The sequence below is a fragment of the Oncorhynchus clarkii genome, chromosome 2 (assembly GCF_045791955.1).
Source record: "Oncorhynchus clarkii lewisi isolate Uvic-CL-2024 chromosome 2, UVic_Ocla_1.0, whole genome shotgun sequence".
Taxonomy (NCBI): domain Eukaryota; kingdom Metazoa; phylum Chordata; class Actinopteri; order Salmoniformes; family Salmonidae; genus Oncorhynchus; species Oncorhynchus clarkii.
In genome coordinates, this window is record NC_092148.1 from 94,248,529 (window position 1) to 94,271,781 (window position 23,253).

General features: G+C 41.4%; 1 protein-coding gene and 1 pseudogene across 1 annotated transcript; one reads left to right on the forward strand and one right to left on the reverse strand.

Annotated features, from left to right (window-relative positions):
* Positions 1 to 16,375: 16,375 nt before the first annotated feature.
* On the forward strand, positions 16,376 to 22,227 carry LOC139383272 (small VCP/p97-interacting protein-like). Its single transcript, XM_071127721.1, has 4 exons — positions 16,376 to 16,496; positions 16,826 to 16,876; positions 19,532 to 19,648; positions 21,625 to 22,227. Exons 1-4 carry the CDS (start codon positions 16,434 to 16,436, stop codon positions 21,631 to 21,633), a joined length of 240 nt encoding a protein of 79 aa, XP_070983822.1. The 5' UTR covers positions 16,376 to 16,433; the 3' UTR covers positions 21,634 to 22,227.
* Positions 22,228 to 23,061: 834 nt separating this feature from the next.
* LOC139383824 (U2 spliceosomal RNA) lies at positions 23,062 to 23,240 on the reverse strand (annotated as a pseudogene).
* Positions 23,241 to 23,253: the final 13 nt, after the last annotated feature.

A 23,253-nucleotide genomic window follows, 5' to 3' on the forward strand; every position in this document is an offset into this window, starting at 1 on the left:
CTACCTGCTGGCCCAACACTCTAACCACTAGGCTACCTGCTGGCTACTGGCCCAACACTCTAACCACTAGGCTACCTGCTGGCCCAACACTCTAACCACTAGGCTACCTTCTGGCCCAACACTCTAACCACTAGGCTACCTGCTGGCCCAACACTCTAACCACTAGGCTACCTGCTGGCCCAACACTCTAACCACTAGGCTACCTGCTGGCCCAACACTCTAACCACTAGGCTACCTGCTGGCCCAACACTCTAACCACTAGGCTACCTGCTGGCTACTGGCCCAACTCTCTAACCACTAGGCTACCTGCTGGCTACTGGCCCAACTCTCTAACCACTAGGCTACCTGCTGGCCCAACACTCTAACCACTAGGCTACCTGCTGGCTACTGGCCCAACACTCTAACCACTAGGCTACCTGCTGGCTACTGGCCCAACACTCTAACCACTAGGCTACCTGCTGGCTACTGGCCCAACACTCTAACCACTAGGCTACCTGCTGGCCCAACACTCTAACCACTAGGCTACCTGCTGGCTACTGGCCCAACACTCTAACCACTAGGCTACCTGCTGGCCCAACACTCTAACCACTAGGCTACCTGCTGGCCCAACACTCTAACCACTAGGCTACCTGCTGGCTACTGGCCCAACACTCTAACCACTAGGCTACCTGCTGGCTACTGGCCCAACACTCTAACCACTAGGCTACCTGCTGGCTACTGGCCCAACACTCTAACCACTAGGCTACCTGCTGGCCCAACACTCTAACCACTAGGCTACCTGCTGGCTACTGGCCCAACACTCTAACCACTAGGCTACCTGCTGGCCCAACACTCTAACCACTAGGCTACCTGCTGGCTACTGGCCCAACACTCTAACCACTAGGCTACCTGCTGGCTACTGGCCAAACACTCTAACCACTAGGCTACCTGCTGGCTACTGGCCCAACACTCTAACCACTAGGCTACCTGCTGGCTACTGGCCCAACTCTCTAACCACTAGGCTACCTGCTGGCTACTGGCCCAACTCTCTAACCACTAGGCTACCTGCTGGCCCAACTCTCTAACCACTAGGCTACCTGCTGGCTACTGGCCCAACTCTCTAACCACTAGGCTACCTGCTGGCCCAACTCTCTAACCACTAGGCTACCTGCTGGCTACTGGCCCAACTCTCTAACCACTAGGCTACCTGCTGGCTACTGGCCCAACTCTCTAACCACTAGGCTACCTGCTGGCCCAACTCTCTAACCACTAGGCTACCTGCTGGCCCAACTCTCTAACCACTAGGCTACCTGCTGGCCCAACTCTAACCAGTAGGAAACCTCTTTAGGCTACTTATAATTTACAATCTTTGGGTTACTGGCTTTCATAAGTGGTCATTTCCCCTGGTCACATGTGGGTTCCCTGTTACCCATGAGCACTGTGTTCACCCATGAGTTGACCTGTGAGTAATTTGTTAACCTGTGAGTACTGTGTTAACCTGTGTTTTAACTGTTGAGTACTGTGTTAATCTGTGTGTTAACCTGTGTGTTAACCGGTGAGTACTGTGTTAACCTGTGTGTTAACCGGTGAGTACTGTGTTAACCTGTGTGTTAACCGGCAAACTGTTAGTAGATCACAATAATGCTGCCCTGGTCATTTCTCTCCCTCTCGTGTTGCTGGCAGCTGGGCTAGACCTCATCCATTTTTAAACCACCTGTTTAAGATTCCTCAGCTGGACCTCATCCATTTTTAAACCACCTGTTTAAGATTCCTCAGCACGCTGATAACAGACTGCTGATCCTTGACACTAAATGGGGCCCCTGGTTTTATCAGGGCGCGTAGTAGACCCAGAGCGTATCAGAGTAGGAGTGGTGATCTAGGATCAGTTCGTCCTTTTAGCTCGTAATTATACAGACAAGGGGGGGGGGGATCTGATCCTAGATCAGCACTTCTACTGTGAAAAGCTTAGTGAATACGAGCCCTTGATTTTTTAAAATCAGGTTTCCAAAAGCAACTCTTTATGGAATACATAAATAAATACATTAAACTTTCCCGCTGATTTAAATATTTAGAACGCTTACAATTAAATCAATTAGCCACGAAAACTTCTAATAACTACTTCCTAAACTGCCTGGGTCAGCTAAGGCGTGTGTAAGGCGTGTGACTGCAGTATAAGTGGTACAATTTGGAGACGAGATTTACAGTATACTAATAGATTGAGAAGCCACATCGTTATAGCTGGGTGACAAACCAGGCCACCTAAGATATCTCCATACACCACACACCATCTCTGGCAACAAAGCATTCCGTCTCCCAGCTCCAGCCACAGACCTAAATAGAAGCATTGATTTAATCTTCGTCTGTGTGCTTGGCTCCTGTCCTAGTTTGTTAGGTCATTTCAGTCCCAAATGAAATAGTCAAATCACACACACACCTCCCTGCAGTACTGTGGGGGGGAAATGCCATCCATTAAGATATCAGGTCATGTGAAGTCTGATCTAACTGTATCTGGACGTATGGGATGGAACCTGGATGTTTGGGATGGAATCTGGATGTTTGGGATGGAACCTGGATGTTTGGGATGGAACCTGGATGTATCTGGACATTTGGGATGGAATCTGGTTGTTTGGGATGGAACCTGGATGTATCTGGATGTTTGGGATGGAATCTGGATGTCTGGCCCCAGGTTTGTTTGCGATGTCTGGCCCCAGGTTTGTTTGCGATGTCTGGCCCCAGGTTTGTTTGCGATGTCTGGCCCCAGGTTTGTTTGCGATGTCTGGCCCCAGGTTTGTTTGCGATGTCTGGCCCCAGGTTTGTTTGCGATGTCTGGCCCCAGGTTTGCGATGTCTAGCCCCAGGTTTGCGATGTCTAGCCCCAGGTTTGCGATGTCTAGCCCCAGGTTTGCGATGTCTAGCCCCAGGTTTGCGATGTCTAGCCCCAGGTTTGCGATGTCTAGCCCCAGGTTTGCGATGTCTGGCCCCAGGTTTGCGATGTCTAGCCCCAGGTTTGAGATGTTTACTTCATAAGAGGGCCGTTACGTAAATTCTGTGCCTTTTCACATTCGTAACTTGGTCAAAAACAACTTTTTGATTTCACCAAATTGTAACTATTTCATAAAGAAGACACATGCTCAACTAGTTTTCATCTCAAGGAGGTTAAATAAATGTAAAAAATACTATAGTGCGAAATAAAGTAACAGGGTTGATGATTTATGTCTTCTTAAAATCATCCAGAAATCTCTTTGTGACACGGGGAATGGAAGCTTGCTGTGTGCAACAGGGAGTAGCAATTGACTGCATGCTTAAGTTATAAAAAATTTAAAAAAACATTTCAAAACACCAGAAAAAAAAGTTTACTTTACAGTTTACTTTATGATTTGACTGTTAGATGTACAATGTTTCTTTAGAAAAATATATTTTTTTTAATTGTTTCACCATATTAAAAATGAGAGCTCAGTTCACGTAACAGGGTTGACATTAAAATGAGGGACAGATGTAAATTAAATAATAAATAAAATCACAAATCTCCATGAAATAAATAATCATCTTCAGACAGTGGGTTAAAATCTTCCTACAAGGGCCACAGGGTTTACAGAGGGACATGTGGTCAGTGGTGCCGGATCAGCGCCTCATCTCGTTAAATTCAAAGGAGCAGCACATAAGATTATTCCAGCCAATGAGAAAAATCAGAACGAACGCAATGTCTTTTTCTCTTCAATCTGAGATGGTACACTGACCCAATGAGAACTGACTGTTCTGACTAATGTCTGACTGTCTGTGTTCTGTCTGACTGTCAGCATTTTACCTGTCTGGCTCTCAGTGTTCCGTCTGGCTCTCAGTGTTCCGTCTGGCTCTCAGTGTTCCGTCTGGCTCTCAGTGTTCCGTCTGGCTCTCAGTGTTCCGTCTGGCTCTCAGTGTTCCGTCTGTGATTAAATTGGGTATTTCTGTAGGCTCAGTGTATCTCTACTGATCAGTCAAACATTATGACGCAGTCGGGTGTTTCGAGTTTCCTGAGAGGAGTTAGATTATATCAAGACTTAGCCGTCGAAGGGAAGTTAAGTAATTGATGTGTTTCTTGTTATGTGTTCAAGTCAAAGGAGCGTCTACCCATCGTGGCTTTTAGTCCTGATCCTATGACCAAAATATGGGCCCAGTGGTTAAACAGATGTGTAAAGGGTGACACGCTGCTTGCTTAGCGAGAAGCGGTGCTTCCTTCATATGTTGATGAGCGGGTAGACAGTACATTAGGCTGATTGATTGGAAAGAGGTACAGGTGCTTCCTTCATATGTTGTGAAATCTGTTGTGACTGTATTGATGAGCGGGTAGACAGTACATTAGGCTGATTGATTGGAACAGGTACAGGTGCTTCCTTCGTATGTTGTGAAATCTGTTGTGACTGTATTGATGAGCAGGTAGACAGTACATTAGGCTGATTGATTGGAAAGAGGTACAGGTACTACCTTCATGGGAATATTGATTAAGTTATTCAAACAAAAGCCTCTTTAAGAGCCTAATGTCTACCTGCTCATCAATACATTTCCACGTAACTTTAAAATGGGACCGTAATGTCTCTGCTCCGGTCTCTAATAGTATGTACGTGAAAAAGCAGAAGAAGGCTTTTGCTTGCTCTTTGAGGTCTAGACCAGGTTATTGTTACCTTGTGACAACTGCTAATTAGCTTTAATAAAAAACAGTGACACTAGCAAGAGCAATGTCCGAAACGTTTCTTTCAAGTTCTCATTGTGACCATGAACCTGCAACAAGATAGCTCAGATGTATGTGTGCCTTTTTTTAGAATTTTGGTGATTCCAAAAAAAATAAAGGTTTATACATTTTATTTATTGAATGATTTATGGTTTTTACCAGAGTAAAACAAACAACTTTCATAGCTTAAAATTGTTTCCAGCTTTTGTGTGGGGAAATTTTTAACAACAAGGCCCAATAAAATGAAATAACAAAATCAAACTCACTATCAACAGTATTTGTCCAGTTTATTCCTATAATGAACTGATGAGTTGTGTGTTTCACTATGTAGCACTGATCTATATTCTTTTAACTGGTTATTTTCTCTATTGGGCTTCATACTAGACACTTTTTCCACAGTTTGTTACGTTACAAACCAAGATATGTGGATATAGTTTCAGCACAGAGGCCTTTCTCAAGACCAGTCTCAATGAACGAAGCACTGTAGCAAACAGATGAAGACCTGAATGAACGAAGCACTGTAGCAAACAGATGAAGACCTGATGGGTAACAAGGGTCCATTGTGGTTACCAACGGATGATTGATGATGACAATTCCACTGTTTTCAATATGGGCCACCACTACCGACACAACTATCAACATGATGATATTATTGCTAAAAGTTATCTTTATGTTTTTTTGAGAAACTCACCCTTAGTATCTAAATTTACTGGGTGGGATGGGTGGTCCAAAATAGGGGAGGGTTGTCAAACTTATATTTTTGCTTTGTGGAACGTTGTGTTTTTGATATTATTAGGCACAGGGGAGGGTAGTGCATTTTTTCCCCTGGTTTACATTCGCTCTTCTGCTTATATTTTCCGCTATTAACAACGGCTTGATTTACTTTTGATATTACCCTAATAAAGTTTAGAGACGTTTGTGAAGGTTTGGTTTGGTGTGGCTATTATAAAGCTTTAGCTACTGCAGGCCTATGATATGAAGGCAGTGCTCCCCCCCCCGGAGCACCAACAGACTCCGACAGTTGAACTTCAGGTGAGGACGACTGTTTCAGGTCTACCAGAGTTACTCCTATAAATCAAACAGTATAATGCTCATCTTTATACAAAACATTTGAATCGAAAATGTACAAATGACACCTTCTGTACATCTTTATCTGTATAGAAGACGCAGTAGCCATCTGACATAAAGAAAGGCATGTCTGTGTTGTAGCCATTGGCATACAGCATATCTCTGAGGTTAGGCCTAAGGGTCTCTTTCTTAATATAGGATATGGACACACTTACTCATTCAAGGGTTTCTGTATTTTACTTTTAACATATGGAATCATGTAGCAACCAAAAAGTGTTAAACAAATTATATATATAAATATATATATTATATATATTTTATAAGATTCTTCAAAGTAGGCAGCTTTGCACACACTTGGCATTCTCTCAACCAGTTTCATGAGGTAGTCACCTGGAATGCATTTAAATTAACAGGTGTGCCTTGTTAAAAGTTAAAAAGGAAAGAAAGTACACAAATTAAAGCATTTGAGCCAATCAGTTGTGTTGTGACAAGCTAGCGGTGGTATACAGAAGATAGCCCTATTTGGTAAATGACCAAATCCATATTATGGAAAGAACCGCTCATATAAGCAAAGAGAAATTAGTCCATCATTACTTTAAAACATAAAGATCAGTCAATATGGAACATTTCAAGAAGTTTCCTTCAAGAAGTTTCCTTCAAGAAGTTTCCTTCAAGAAGTTTCCTTCAAGTGCAGTCGCAAAAAACATCAACCACTATGATGAAACTCATGAGGACCGCCACAGGAATGGAAGACCCAGAGTTACCTCTGGACATTAGAGTTAACTGCACCTCAGATTGCAGCCCAAATAAATGCTTCAGAGTTCAAGTAACAAACATCTCAACATCAACTCACCAACTTCAGAGGAGACTGTGTGAATCAGGCCTTCATGGTTGAATTGTTGCAAAGAAACCACTACTAAAGGACACCAATAAGAATAGACTTGCTTGGGCCAAGAAACACGAGCAATGGACATTAGACCGGTGGAAATCTATCCTTTGGTCTGATGACTACAAATATTTATATTTTTGGTCCCAACCGCGTGCCTTTGTGATACACAGAGCAGGTGAACGGATGATCTCCGCATGTGTGGTTACCACCGTGAAGCATGGAGGAGGTGTGATGGTGCTTTGCTGGTGACACTTGTGATTTATATAGAATTCAAGGTACACTTAACCAGCATGGCTACCACAGCATTCTGCAGCAATACACCATCCCATTTGGTTTGCGCTTAGTGAGACTATCAGTTGTTTTTCAACAGGACAATGACCCAACATACCTCCAGGCTGTGTAAGGGCTAACTGACCAAGAGGAAGAGTGGTGGAGTGCTGCATCAGATGACCTAGCCCCCACAATCACCCGACCTCAACCCAATTGAGATGGTTTGGGATGAGTTAGACCGCGGAGTGAAGGAAAAGCAGCCAACAAGTTCTCAGCATGTGGGAACTCTTCAAGAGTGTTGGAAAAGCATTCCAGGTGAATCTGGTTGAGAAAATCCCAAGAGTGTGCAAAGCTGTTATCAAGGCAAAGACTGGCTACTTTGATGATTTGTTTAACAATTTTTGGGTTAAAACATGTGTTTTTCCATATGTGTTATTTCATAGTTTTGACGTCTTCACTATTATTCTACAGTGTAGAAAAATTGTAAAAATAAAAGAAAAACCCTTGAATGAGTCGGCGTTCTAAAACTTTAGACCGGTGGCGTAAATTTACTGACTGAAAAACACTCAAAGTACAAGTACTTGGAAAAGCTACTCAATTACAGTATCGAGTGTATTTGTAGTTCGTTCATTTCCACCTTTGGTTAAAAGTATTACATATTAAATTGTATTCAATCATTTGAATCACCAATGTGAGTCACGGCACCAATGTAACAGTATAACTTTAGACCGTCCCCTCGCCCATACCCGGGCGCGAACCAGGGACCCTCTGCACACATCATCAACAGTCACCCACGAAGCATCGTTACCCATCGCTCCACAAAAGCCGCGGCCCTTGCAGAGCAAAGGGGGAACTACTACTTCAAGGTCTCCTTTACCTCCCTTATCTCACCTAATTTGCTCACATCGTATATAGACTTGTTTATACTGTATTATTGACTGTATGATTGTTTTACTCCATGTGTAACTCTGTGTTGTTGTATGTGTCGAACTGCTTTGCTTTATCTTGGCCAGGTCGCAATTGTAAATGAGAACTTGTTCTCAACTTGCCTACCTGGTTAAATAAAGGTGAAATAAAAAATTTAACATGTATACTTACGCTACAATATGACTCTTGAGCCTGATCAATGCTTGTGCATTGCTTGTCAATGCTTGTCTTCTTTCCAACTCGTTACTGGTGGAAACACTCTCAGGACACTCTGTTGTCTTTAGTATCTGAGGTCAGATAAAACGGATACACATTTGAGACACTACCTTCAGTTCAATATGTACAGTTGTAAACTTCCGACTTCATACATCTATACTCGGTTTCACAATTCCTGATATTTAATCCTAGTAAGAATTTCCTGTTTTAGGTCAGTTAGGATCTCCACTTTATTTTAAGTTTGTGAAATGTCAGAATAAAAAGGAGAGAATTATTTATTTCCACTTTCATTTCTTTCATCATACCCAGTGGGTCAGAAGTTTACATTCACTCAATTAGTGTTTGGTAGCATTGCCTTTAAATTGTTTAACTTGGGTCAAACGTTTTGGGTAGCCTTCCGACAATAAGTTGGGTGAATTTTGGCCCATTCCTCCTGACAGAGATGGTGTAACTGAGACAGATTTATAGGCCTCCTTGCTTACACATGCTTTTTCAGTTCTGCCCACATATTTTCTATGGGATTGAGGTCAGGGCTTTATGATGGCCACTCCAATACCTTGACTTTGTTTTCCTTAAGCCATTTTGCTACAACTTTGGAAGTATGCTTGGGGTCGTTGTCCATTTGGGAGACCCATTTGCAGCAAGTAGCCTAGTGGTTAGAGCATTGGACAAGAAACCAAAAGGTTGAAAGATCAAATCCCTGAGCTGACAAGGTAAAAATCTGCCATTCTGCCCCTGAACAAGGCAGTTAACCCACTGTTCCTAGGCCGTCATTGAAAATAAGAATTTGTTCTTAACTGACTTGCTTAGTTAAATAAAAGGTTAAATAAATTAAACTAAAATTTGCAACCAAGCTTTAACTGATGTCTTGGGATGTTGCTTCAATGTATCCACACAATGTTCCTCCTCAAGATGCCATCTATTTTGTGAAGTGCACCAGTCCCTCCTGCAGTAAAGCACCCCCACAACATGATGCTGCCACCCCCGTGCTTCATGGTTGTGATGGTGTTCTTCGGCTTGCAAGCATTCCCCTTCTTCCTCCAAACATAAATGGTCATTATGGCCAATAGTTCTATTTTTGTTTCATCAGACCAGAGGACATTTCTCCAAAAAGTATGATCTTTGTCCCCATGTGCAGTTGCAAACTGTAGTCTGGCTTTTTTATGGCGGTTTTGGAGCAGTGGCTTCTTCCTTTCTGAGCGGCCTTTCAGGTTATGTCGATATAGGACTCATTTTTACTGTGGATATAGATACTTTTGTACCCGTTTCCTCCAGCATCTTCACAAGGTCCTTTGCTGTTGTTCTGGGATTGATTTTCACTTTCGCACCAAAGTACGTTCATCTCTAGGAGACAGAACGCGTCTCCTTCCTGAGCGGTATAACGGCTACGTGGTCCCATGGTGTTTATACTGCATACTATTGTTTGTACAGATGAGCGTGGTACCTTCAGGCATTTGGAAATTGATCCCAAGGATGAACCAGACTTGTGGAGGTCTACAATTTCTTTTCCTGAGGTCTTGCCTGATTTCTTTTGATTTTCCCATGATGTCAAGCAAAGAGGCACTGGGTTTGAAGGTAGGCCTTGAAATACATCTACTGGTACACCTCCAATTGACTCAAATTAGCCTATCAGAAGCTTCTAAAGCCATGACATCATTTTCTGGAATTTTCCAAGCTGTTTGAAAGGCACAGTCAACTTAGTGTATGTGAACTTCTGACCCACTGGAATTGTGAATTCTAAGTGAAATAATCTGTCTGTAAACAGTTGTTGGAAAAATGACTTGTGTCATGCACAATGTATATGTCCCAACCGACTTGCCGAAACCATAGCTTGTTAACAAGACATTTGTGGAGTAGTTGAAAAACGAGTTTTAATGACTCAATGACTGAGAAAATATGTAATTATGATAGCTAGGTCTATTTAACCTGAATGGATCATTAGTCATGTTAGCTAGCTAGCTTTTTACTCACAGTTTTTGGTCAGCCACAATGCCTTTCCCATTTGTCCAGCAAAAAGCAATTCCATTCAGCGCTGGCTGCACGCGCTGCTAGACTTGCTAAACAGCTGCAACAATCCTCATTGACAAGCTTGCCTGATCACTTTGACCTTCTGGATTTGGCGGGAGAATTAACGCAGCATCAATAACCTTTAACAATCCAACCGTGCTCTTGCTAAAGAAAGCAACCCAACTAACTGACCCAACGCCTGCAACCACCAGTCATCCAAACAACCCAGCGTTTTGTGTACTGTAGTGCATATTAATATATTGAAGGGGAGAAATAAAGGGGGAAAGATGTAGTCTAAACAATTTCCCAATTACTGTTTGCATGGTCAAATAAAGTGCAAATTATATATTTGTTATTATTGGAAATAGATTGACATTCATGTACAGTACCAGTCAAACGTTTGGACACACCTATTCATTCAAGGGTTTTTCTTTATTTTTTACTATTTTTCTACATTGTAGAATAATAGTGAAGACATCAAAACTATGAAATAACACATATGGAATCATGTGGTAACCAGAAAAGTGTTAATCAAATCAAAGTAACCACCCTTTGCCTTGATGACAGTTTTGCACTCTTGGCATTCTCTCAACCAGCTCAACCAGCTTCACCTGAAATGCTTTTCCAACAGCCTTGAAGGAGTTCCCACATATGCTGAGCACTTGTTGGCTGCTTTTTCTTCACACTGCGGTCCAACTCATCCCAAACCATCTCAATTGGGTTGAGGTCAGGTGATTGTGGAGGCCAGGTCATCTGATGCAGCACTCCATCACTCTCCTTCTTGGTCAAATATCCATTACTGTCACGTCTGCTCCCCCTCTCTGGAGCTCGAGGTCACCAGGCTGCTCATCCTTACGCACACCAGCACTTCAGTGGACTCCATCACGTCATTGAAAGTGCCTACCCTATATCTGTCACTTCCTCAGTTTCATTCCCATGTCTGCATTGATGTTGTTTTTGTTTCTCTTGTCCAGATGCTTTGTTTCATGCTTTGTTTCATGTCTATTTATTACATCCGAACCCTGTACTTGCATCCCATCTCCCAGCGTCTGTAGTTACGGAACTGTTACACTTACACAGTCTAGAGGTGTGTTGGGTCATTGTCCGGTTGAAAAACAAATGATAGTCCCACTAAGCGTAAACCATATGGGATGGCGTATCGCCACACATGCAGAGATCATCCGTACACCTACTATGCGTCTCACAAAAAATACATTGTTGTTTGGGACCAAAAATCTCAAATTTGGATTCATCCGACCAAACGACAGATTTCCACTGCTCTAATGTCCATTGCTCGTGTTTCCCAATCAAGTCTTCTTATTGGTGTCCTTTAATAGTGGTTTCTTTGCAGCAATTTGCCCACGAAGACCTGATTCACGCAGTCTCCTCTGAACAGTTGATGTTGAGATGTGTCTGTTACTTGAACTCTGTGAAGCATTTATTTGGGCTGCAATTTCTGAAGCTGGTAACTCTAATGAACTGATCCTCTGCAGCAGAGGTAACTCTGGGTCTTTCTTTCCTGTGGCGGTCCTCATGAGAGCCAGTTTCATCATAGCGCTTGATGGTGTTTGCAACTGCACTTGAAGAAACTTTCAAAGTTCCTGAAATGTTCAGTATTGATTGACCTTCATGTCTTAAAGTAATGATGGACTGTCATTTCTCTTTGCTTATTTAAACTGTTCTTGCCATAATATGGACTTGGTCTTTTACCAAATAGGGCTGTCTTCTGTATACCACCCCTACCTTGTCACAACACAACTGATTGGCTCAAACACATTAAGAAGGAAATCAATTTCACAAATTCACTTTTAAGAAGGCACACCTGTTAATTGGAATGCATTCCAGGTGACTCCCTCGTGAAGCTGGTTAAGAGAATGCTGAGTGTGCAAAGCTGTCATCAAGGCAAAGGGTGGCGATTTAGAAGAATCTCAAATATATTTTGATGTTTAACAATTTTTTTGGTTACTACATGATTCCATTTGTGGTATTTCATGTCTTCACTATTATTCTACAATGTAGAAAATAGTTAAAAAAAAAAAAGAGAAACCCATGAATGAGTAGGTGTCCAAACTTTTGACAGGTATTGTATATTATTAGGCTAGCGCGTAACATTCCAAATTAATAGCACCGCGCTGCATTGTGCCTCCGAAATAATTTATGATAATCGAAATTATAGTGGTTGAAATCTAATTCATGAGAAATGGAAACGGTAGAGTCAACACGAGAGTCGCTTCGCTTTTTTAGGAAAACTTATGTCAGACAAAAAAGGCTATCCCCGTGCCATTGAAGCGGAAGATAACCCCTTTATAATTATTCCAAAAAGAAAGTCTTTTAAAAGTGAAGTTGGTGGTAGCCCTACCTGTCGGTGTTGAGGAGAGTTCGAGTCCGGGATCCACTGAATGAAACTGAATTTGAATATTCATGACGCAATTCCGGTAGCCTAACCTCGGAGAAATGATGCCATTAGGCTAACTGATACACATGAAATTAAATATGGTTCCCCGAAACGGAGGACATTGACGCAGTAGCCTTTGACATGTTCAGCATAGCGGTATTCATGGGTGGGGTTTGAAATTCGATTGGTTATGGGTCTGACAGCATTACATAATAAAACGCCTATTGATTATTGATTGGTGAAGTGGTGAAATCTGTGGAGAAAATACTAGCCTACTTAACTGAACAGGGCTAATCAAAGATGACAAAATGTGATCATAGGCTATATTTCAAATAATCTCATTTACAGGAATATGTACATATACTATACAAGTCTGTACAGATCTCTTGATTTACATGTACACGTCAATGGATTACACACACAAAGATGCATAGCTGTGAAGTCGATCCATCTGAAATGATCTTGTCCAGGATATACTTTTGTAAATAACATGTAGGCGACAGGAGTACAGAAGAGTGTATTTTTTTTCATTATACATGTCCTTTTTTATTGATTTTGAAGGAACAGGTCACATGCCCCTCCTATGCTCTCTTAAACCCCAAATCATGCAGCAAAGGGATGACGTTCCATGAGAGAAACTATGGAAACTAGCCATTATTTGTTTACATTTCCTATGATAAAAAATAATTAAAAAAACGGACAGTGGAGTCGTTTTTTTGGGCTATGATAATGAAATCAATAATATTCTATTTGCTGGACACCCATCCCAACTGCATGAAAACACTGGTGTTCCAATACTTATTTTTGCAGTTCGACACAGATTATCAGATCTCACAACACCTGCATAGACGCGCAGAATTTTGCCTTCAAAATAAAAGTCGGCGGTATGACGCTATGTGTGAACTAATATTTTTTTTGCAGCTTTGAATAGTGCATAATGTTAAAATGATGTAAAAAAATATAACTACAAGTGGGAAAATTCTAAACGAAAGACAAATACTACATTATATAAGATAGATAACATTATAAGGTTTAGCACATTGAGGAAAGGTTGGAGTTGAAGTAAATTAATGTCAAGAACATAGCCTACTGGTAATTTTTTTTATATACAAATACATACAGATTTAAATAATAAAAACATTTATTTTGATTGTATGATTCCTGTTTATTTACTGGTGCTATTGTTCAAGGGATGCAATTTTGAAATGTAATGTTTAAGAAAAGTCACTGTCTTTTTGTTGTATGGCACAAACAAATTGCACTTTACAAGAAAAACGGTTGATTGTGTGTCCATAAAACCCGGGTTTAGTCTACTCACTAGAGTCCCTAGAATACAAATCATTTTAAACAAAATGCTAGGTCATAGGAAATGTTGCTGGATTTTTACTGTGGTCAAACAGCTTAAAATGGGATGCCTGGAAACTATACGGTACAAACATAGCACTGTACAGGAAAAACGATTAATACGGAATAACACAAGAGTGTTGCCAGCCTTTCTCCACCCATTCCCATTGACCACGACACAAATCACTGTATATGTAAAACATAGTGGCAAAACTCCGTATTATTCAGAACCCCATGACATGACTCCGATATATACATTCTACAGACACCCCTGAGTATTTCCTACAATACTTTTACTGAGGCACCCAGAATATTTGTTGCTCTATAGGCAGATATGTATTCCATTTGCGATGATTCGCATTGGGGACATTAATTTGACCTTAGAACATATTTAAAAAACCAAATGCAACTTAAATATGAACAAATATGAATCATTGTTAATGTTTAGACAATAGTTGTTCATATATCATGAATAAATACACATTTTTCTAATATTACTTCGGGGACTTTTATTTTGAAAGTTTCTTAACTCCCGTACTGCGGAAGTACTTTTTTTGTGTGTGTGTTGCTGACGGCAAACTGGTGACTCGTGGTCACGGGGCGGCAGCTTCGATCGCACATGGCAGACTACAAAGGGGTTGTGTTTCAGATCGCAAAGCCGCAAAACGGTTCACAAATATATTCAGAACACACTATGCAGTGGTTTTGGTTGGACAGTTGGAAAAACCTGCTGATGAGAGAGGTTGGAGGTTGGCCCTTCCGTGGTGATTAAGGTCTGTTCCTCCATGGTTACTCCCCAAATCCTGTTGTTGATCTAACCTTGGTAGAGAAAAGGAAAGATTGGTCAGAAGTCAGTGATATAGTGAAACTGGTTGACAATTATATTGGTAGAAGTTTTTTTAATGCATTTTTACCACTTTTCACAGATGGATCCAAGGACCCAGATAGTGGGTGCACATTTACATTCCTGAATTTGATGTGCAGAAGACAGATGATCTGTCAGTATACTCAGTTGAACTGTTGGCAAAACATTTACATTTGAGTCATGTAATTTTTTTGTATATATTTAAAAAAAATAAAATCAGCTCAGGGGTTTGAACTTGCAACCTTCCGGCTACTAGTCCAACACTCTAATCACTAGGCTACCCTGCCGCCCCATTTAGCAAAGCAACTTACAGGAGTAATTGGGGTTAAAGGCACATAAGATTTTCCACCTAGTCGGCTCGAGGATTCAAACCAGCAACCATTCGGTTACTGGCCCAACACTCTTAACCACTAACTGCCACCCTAGTTGCCCTCCAGTGGGTGGAGGACGTACAACCTGTGTAGAATTATAGTATGATCATATTCTCTGTCTGTATCAAATAGTTTATCACCTGGTCAATCTAATAGGAGTGACCTACTATTGGAGGTATTCATGTTATCATGGAGAATGGAGAGACTGGGTGTAGTAGTGAGATACAGTTGGGTCCCAATACATTTGGGAATTAAATTGTAGACCAGTTAGCCAAAAGAGCTTTAAAACTAGATATAATTGATATTAATGTTCCACTGGGTAGAGGTGAGGCCAAATGTAAGATCAGAGCCATTTTGATAGATGTGTGGCAGAAGAGATGGGACTCGGAGCCCAAGGGCCGGCATTTATATGCTCTCCAAGAAAGGTTGGTGGACCAAGATTCTAAGGTCAGATTAGGAAGGAAGAGGTGATGTTTTCTCGACTGTGCCTAGGACATTGGGGGTGGCAGGTAGCCTAGTGTTGGGCCAGTAACCGAAAGGTTGCTAGATCAAACCCCTGAGCTGACAAGGTAAAAATCTGTTGTTCTGCCCTTGAACAAGGCAGTTAACCCACTGTTCCCCAGTAGGCTGTCATTATAAATAAGAATTTGTTCTTAACTGACTTGCCTAGTTAAATGAAAAAAATTGTACATTGAACTGGTCATTACATCTGGTTGGCAACATGTGAATGGTTTGTGTCTGGAGTGTATGGTCAATGAAACGATGGAGCATGTGTTGTTGTAAGTATGTTGAAGAGAGGGAAAGACTGAAGTGTTGGATTGAGGTTGGAGAGGTTTGGAAGGGGGATGAGGGAGGTTTTTTGTAGAAGTTAGTAGGGCTCTTTTTTTCTTATTTTTTCTCAGAAGTACTGAGTTAGGTAGGAGGATTTAGAAATGTGGAGCTAATGTTGTGATTGATCAGACACTCCAGCACAATAGGTGGTGGCAAACACCTTTTAACGTTTGTTTGCGGACCCCCGTTATATCATAGAAGAATAACAAGCCCGTCTGAGTTCTTATTTGTTCTTGAACACAGCTCATATTCTGTGTTTACATTGGCGAAGTCTTCCCCTCCCACCCTGTCTTTCAAGTGGACGTTTTTCCAAATGACCCCGTCGTTTCAACAAGTGGTTAGATGGAGAGAAAAAATATATCAAGTGCTTATAGTTAGTTAGCTCGTAGATTTATCAAAAGCAGAGTGGGTAGACACTTTTTGTCGATGTGCACAAGACTAACTAACTTAACTAGCCCATTTTGCCTGCTGGGTTCTTCTAGATGTAGCGAACTAACGTTAAGTAGCTCAATCTAGTCAACAATCATTCAACACTGAAAGTAAACATTTTGATTTCCTTGCTCAAATATGGGGATGTGTTTACCGTGCCATGGTGGATCTGGAAACGACTTGTCCCCCACACCAGATCGAGTAAGTAACTAGTTACAGTAGCTAGGTTCATTATTAGCTTGGGTGCTGGCGGTAACTAGCGAGTTACACTTTATATATTTATACACACTATTGTCCATGTTTCAGGTCAACATCGTAAACAAATTGTACATATAGTTGGATTCCAAAATGAAACAATTTAACATAACAGCATAACCAACAAACACCAAAACAATCAGATTTATACGTTCCCATTCAGATCTCTGCTCTTCAGGTCTCTCGTTCAATATATATTTTTTCTCATGAATTTCATTAACGTTGTTTTTAAAAATGTTCCTTATACTCAACATCATGTTCTGCTTCCTTCCCAGGAGACAAGGAGACGTCAGCTGACAGAGACAGCTGAGCAGAGACAGAAAGAGGTATGACTGTTTTGGACCAGTTTTTATGACAACCATATAAGGTAGGCTTACACTGGTACAGCGACGGGCTGGTTTCCCGGACACAGATTAAGCCTAGTCCAGGACTGAAAAGCATTTTCTATGGAGATTCACCATTAAACTTTTATTTTTTTTAGACCAGGACTAGGATTAATCTGTGTCCAGGAAACCAGTCCTATATAGCCTACACATGGTGGTCCTGTGTGGCTCAGTTGGATTAGGGTGTGGTGAGGTTGTGGGTTCAGTTCCCACAGGGATCCTGTACACCACTGTACCATGAGTCATTTAGCTTGGATGGGTGTCTTCTAAGTGGCATACTGTAGACAACCACTGAACAGTCAGTAGAGCTGGGCGATACGGACAAAAATCAATATTGGGATAAATTGGCTGAATTGATGCAATAACGATAAAGTTTATAACAAAAACATTTTAAACTACTACTAGTTGGATAGTTGTAGCCATTAATTGTTCCATTAACAATCAGTCATATTTCATTTCAAACACATTTCTCTAGTATAGGCTACTTATCGTAATGAACGATATCTGCAAAATGCCCGTGATAAGTGATCGGTATGGTTTATCATCTCAACTCTACTAGTTAATCTCAGCAGCCAGCCACTCTCCAAGTCTTGTTATTCGTATAGCGTAGAAGAGCTTACTGAGACAGAGTGGAGTCTGCTGGGAGAAGAGAGATCTTATTAGCTATCCTTTTTACAATATCGTGTTAACTGACCGAAAAACCCTACTGTGCTGGCTCCAATCCTTTCCCAGCACGGTTCCAGCAGCTACAGATGTAGGATCTTACTGTGATCACCCTGTTGCAGGAGAACTGTCCTGCAATGCAGGTCATTTAAAACTTGCAGTGTATTTTGAGATTTAAAAAGTATTGTGAAGTTTGTAATTTTCGCTGTGAAATTTCAGACTCGATTATTCCCTTACGAAAAATTTATCAACTCCTACAAAAAAAAAAATATATAATACACATAATAATTCACATTTCCTGTTGCTGCATGATTAAGTTTGGGCTGTAGCAAACTGTCTCAAATTAAGATCCTACATCTGTACGGTAGATGTGCCGTGTAACCAGGTCAGCACACTGCAGCTTGATTCGGCTCAGTAGTGTGAAAAGGTTAGCCTATAAAACGAGCCTTGAACCAAGAAATCCAATCTAGAAATCCAATTTATGGTGTTTGTACCCTTTTGTTGCAAGGCTACTAATGTCTCTTCAATCATAATGTTTAGTAGCTCCTCATAAGACTGGTGGGTATTTTTACTGTTATACAGAAATTCTTCAGTCAAAGCCAATTGTATCCAACCCATAAAGCATGTCGGCCTACTAAAGCATCGAGGTGAGTATGAAGACCATGTTCTCAATGTCTTGACCTGGCTGGTATTTCCTCCCACCTCCCACACCACCCACCTCTCACTTCTGACGCTGCACACTTTGTCATTCTGTCTTAACCTTTTAAAAACGTTCCTTACCCTAGTTCCCAATCTGTTTGTGCTGTCTTGCCAGCTCCAATGGTTATTGTCATTCCTTTGACCACAGGAGTTGGCAAGATGGCACAAAGAGATCTGGAACCAGGCTATAGCTTATGCTTTCCCTGACACAACAACACTTTATACTGGAGCTTAATGCCTCTAACAGATCTGGGACCAGGCTATAACTTATGCTTTCCCTGACACAACAACACTTTATACTGGAGCTTAATGCCTCTAACAGATCTGGGACCAGGCTATAACTTATGCTTTCCCTGACACAACAACACTATATACTGGAGCTCAATGCCTCTAACAGATCTGGGACCAGGCCAATGGCGAGCACTATCCTCTCTCAGGAAGTCTGACATCTGGCTGCTCTGTCCAATGGCGAGCACTATCCTCTCTCAGGAAGTCTTACATCTGGCTGCTCTATCCAATGGCGAGCACTATCCTCTCTCAGGAAGCTCAGTTTGATATGCAACGCTTCTGTATCTAGCATTTAACCGTACAAACAGAATTATGTTCAACATAATATTTCTAGTCAGATAATGACATGCACATGTAGGCCTGTATTCTAGTAAAACTCTTGCCTGTAAAAGCTCTCAGTTATGAGAGACCCATTTCTGAAAAGATCAATGAAGTGAAGTGAACGGAAGACAATGAATTAACTTGTTTCAACTGAACACATGATGAGAGACGTTAGTGTTGACTATACTGTTACAAGTCTATGGGCCATGGTCTGAAGTAGTGCACTATATAGGGAATAGGGTTCTATAGGGCTCTGGTCTGAAGTAGTGCACTATATAGGGAATAGGATTCTATAGGGCTCTGGTCTAAAGTAGTGCACTATATAGGGAATAGGGTTCTATAGGGCCCTGGTCTAAAGTAGTGCACTATATAGGGTTCTATAGGGCCCTGGTCTAAAATAGTGCACTATATAGGGAATATGGTTCTATAGGGCCCTGGTCTAAAGTAGTGCACTGTATATAGGGAATAGGGTTCTATAGGGCTCTGGTCTAAAGTAGTGCACTATATAGGGAATAGGGTTCTATAGGGCACTGGTCTAAAGTAGTGCACTATATAGGGAATAGAGTGCCAGTGGGGACACAGCCGTGTGTCTGTAGCTGCCATTCTGACCTCTCCATCTCCTCTTAGACAACCTCCAGGGGCGTCAAAAACCCCCAAGCAGTTGAGAGAAATAAAAAGAATAAGGAGATGGAGAAACAAGAGATGAGACCGTCTCCACCTGGAGGAGGAGGAGGAGGGCTGAAGGTTAGTCCTCGTATTTTCAACACAGTGAACACAGATTATGTCATGTCACAGTCTGCCTGCAACTTCAAGAGGTGAGTCTCTTAACGAATCGGCACACCTTTGAGAAAGGCAAGATGGCCTAACCTTGTATTCTTTGCTGGCTTATAGATATTATATAAAATAAAATGAATGAATCATATACAGTGGGGAGAACAAGTATTTGACACACTGCCGATTTTGCAGGTTTTCCTACTTACAAAGCATGTAGAGGTCTGTAATTTTTATCATAGGTACACTTAAACTGTGAGAGACGGAATCTAAAACAAAAATCCAGAAAATCACATTGTATGATTTTTAAGTAATTAATTAATGAATGACATAAGTATTTGATACATCAGAAAAGCAGAACTTAATATTTGGTACAGAAACCTTTGTTTGCCAATTAGAGATCATACGTTTCCTTGACCAGGTTTGCACACACTGCAGCAGGGATTTTGGCCCACTCCTCCATACAGACCTTATCCAGATCCTTCAGGTTTCGGGGCTGTCGCGGGGCAATACGGACTTTCAGCTCCCTCCAAAGATTTTCTATTGGGTTCAGGTCTGGAGACTGGCTAGGCCACTCCAGGACCTTGAGATGCTTCTTACGGAGCCACTCCTTAGTTGCCCTGGCTGTGTGTTTCGGGTCGTTGTCATGCTGGAAGACCCAGCCACGACCCATCTTCAATGCTCTTACTGAGGGAAGGAGGTTGTTGGCCAAGATTTCGCGATACATGGCCCCATCCATCCTCCCCTCAATACGGTGCAGTCGTCCTGTCCCCTTTGCAGAAAAGCATCCCCAAAGAATGATGTTTCCACCTCCATGCTTCACGGTTGGGATGGTGTTCTTGGGGTTGTACTCATCCTTCTTCCTCCAAACACGGCAAGTGGAGTTTAGACCATTAAGCTCTATTTTTGTCTCATCAGACCACATGACCTTCTCCCATCCCTCCTCTGGATCATCCAGATGGTCATTGGCAAACTTCAGACAGACCTGGACATGCGCTGGCTTGAGCAGGGGGACCTTGCGTGCGCTGCAGTATTTTAATCAATGACGGCGTAGTGTGTTGCAAATGGTTTTCTTTGCGACTGTGGTCCCAGCTTCAGGTCATTGACCAGGTCCTGCCTTGTAGTTCTGGGCTGATCCCTCACCTTCCTCATGATCATTGATGCCCCACGAGGTGAGATCTTGCATGGAGCCCCAGACCGAGGGTGATTGACCGTCATCTTGAACTTCTTCCATTTTCTAATAACTGCGCCAACAGTTGTTGCCATCTCACCAAGCTGCTTGCCTATTGTCCTGTAGCCCATCCCAGCCTTGTGCAGGTCTACAATTTTATGCCTGATGTCCTTACACAGATCTCTGGTCTTGGCCATTGTGGAGAGGTTGGAGTCTGTTTGATTGAGTGTGTGGACAGGTGTCTTTTATACAGGTAATGAGTGGAGAACAGGAGGCTTCTTAAAGAAAAACTAACAGGTCTGTGAGAGCCGGAATTCTTACTAGTTGGTAGGTGATCAAATACTTATGCAATAAAATGCAAATAAATTACTCAAATCATACAATGTGATTTTCTGGATTTTTGTTTTGGATTCTGTCTCTCACAGTGGAAGTGTACCAACGATACAAATTACAGACCTCTACATGCTTTGTAAGTAGGAAACACTGCCGATTTTGCAGGTTATCAAATACTTGTTCTCCCCACTTGTAGGTAATTTGTTTTGAGTTAGAACAGTTAAATGATGCAGCCCGAAACATAAAGGCTTTTTAATGTCTCCGACTACATGAATGGCTGGATCTGGTTTATGTAGGCCACATATCACCCACTTGTTGTTGGAATGTTTCCTGTTTCTCTCAACAGGTCATTTATTTGTCTGAGTACACTTTTCCCCTTTGAGGAGATGAGCTGTGTCTATTCCAATCCTTTAATACCAGGTTTTCTTCTGTTTTGTAATGGCAGGTAGGCTAAAGATGGACATGGAGAGATCCTGGAAGTCTCAATCTAGACTGAGGTTCAGCTAACAACATGAAGAGTGTTGGTACCAGTTGACTTGAAAAGGCTTTTTTTGGGTGTTGGCCCTTCTACTACATTTTTTAAATATTTTTAAATGCAAGCTTATTTTTTTAGAGGGGATTGTTTGCCAGGCTTCGACACTGGTAAATGAATAAAGATTCTACTGCCCAATGTTGGCAGTGTGAATGACAGGACATGCCTCCCTTAATGCCAAGATATACAAGAGAATATGCAAGCCAGCCAATGGAGCTTTGGAACAGACAGGCTGGCATAGCTATGAATAGAATATACACACTCAGAGGAAATATGCTCACACTACATCTATAAACTGTACCAGGCATCTTGCCTCTCTCTTTGTCCTCTCTCCTCACGCTCCTCCTTCTTTCTCTCAGCCATTTCAACTTGGCCAGCTTTAACACCATGGTGCTTACTTCTTCTGAGGAATATTCTCATTATTGTGACCTATTTACTGTATAGTACATTTTCCTTCTAAAATGATTTTATGCAACAAAGTCCTTTAAATGTTCAAAATAGGCCTAGATGATTCAAATGACGTTTTCATGCACCAGCACTATTCAGTTGACATTTCTATTGTAGATCAGTGTGAAAAGAACTACATTTCCCATGGCTACTGATGAACCACGTGATGTTTTAGAGTTCATGCACCAGCACTATTTGTTTGTATGTATCTACTCGGATTTTTAAAATACAAACTAACTTTCTGTTTTGTCTGCTTGGACTCAAGAGACAAGTATAGTCGCGTTAATCTTTTTTTGCAAGCAGTCGTGTTCTTTCGATGAATGTATTTGCAATTTAATAATAATAATATAATTTTGATGAATGCATTGATTATGTTTTAAAAAGACAACTACATTTTGAAAATCCATGTACTGTTTTGCAACAGCTCTCTCTGTTTTATGGACGCTGTTTTGAAACTCGACAACCTTGTTCCAAAAAAAAACGAATGGTTTAGACCGTTGTTCATTATTGTATTGTAATGTGTATATATGATGCACGTAAACACTTCACTGTACCGTTTACACCCTGTATCCTGTGCACGTGACAAATAAACGTTGATGTGATGATCAACTCACCATTCATATCAGTTGTCATAGTCAATATAATGACTAACCTGTACCCCCTCACATTGACTCGTTATTGTTATTGTGTTAATTTTTTAAATGTTCTTAAAACTGCATTGTTGGTTAAGGAATTGTAAGTAAAATATTACGGTAAAGTTGTATTCGGCACATGTGACAAATATAACTTTCTTAGAATAATTGGGTGACTGACTTGCACTGTCGAGGCATCATTGACATAGATTTACTTAAACGCATCATGATTCTGATAAAATAACTTAGTCTACTTTTCCTTTACAACGGCAGAGGGTGCACCTTTCCTGGAGGTACTGCAATACCAGGTCGATGCGTGGAGTGGACGGAGCAAGCCCCTATTCCATCTCCCTATTCCAAAAAACAATTTAATATATGGTCCCCAGATAGGGGACTATCAGATATTAAACTGATAAGAACAGACTTTTTCTTTTCTTTTGGAAAAGTTTTATTGATGCATTTC

Coding starts and splice junctions, on each gene's coding strand:
- LOC139383272 (XM_071127721.1), top strand. CDS start 16,434: ATGGGGATGTGTTTACCGTGCCATGGTGGATCTGGAAACGACTTGTCC. Junction 16,497..16,825: donor TGTCCCCCACACCAGATCGA/GTAAGTAACTAG, acceptor CTTCCTTCCCAG/GAGACAAGGAGACGTCAGCT. Junction 16,877..19,531: donor CTGAGCAGAGACAGAAAGAG/GTATGACTGTTT, acceptor ATCTCCTCTTAG/ACAACCTCCAGGGGCGTCAA.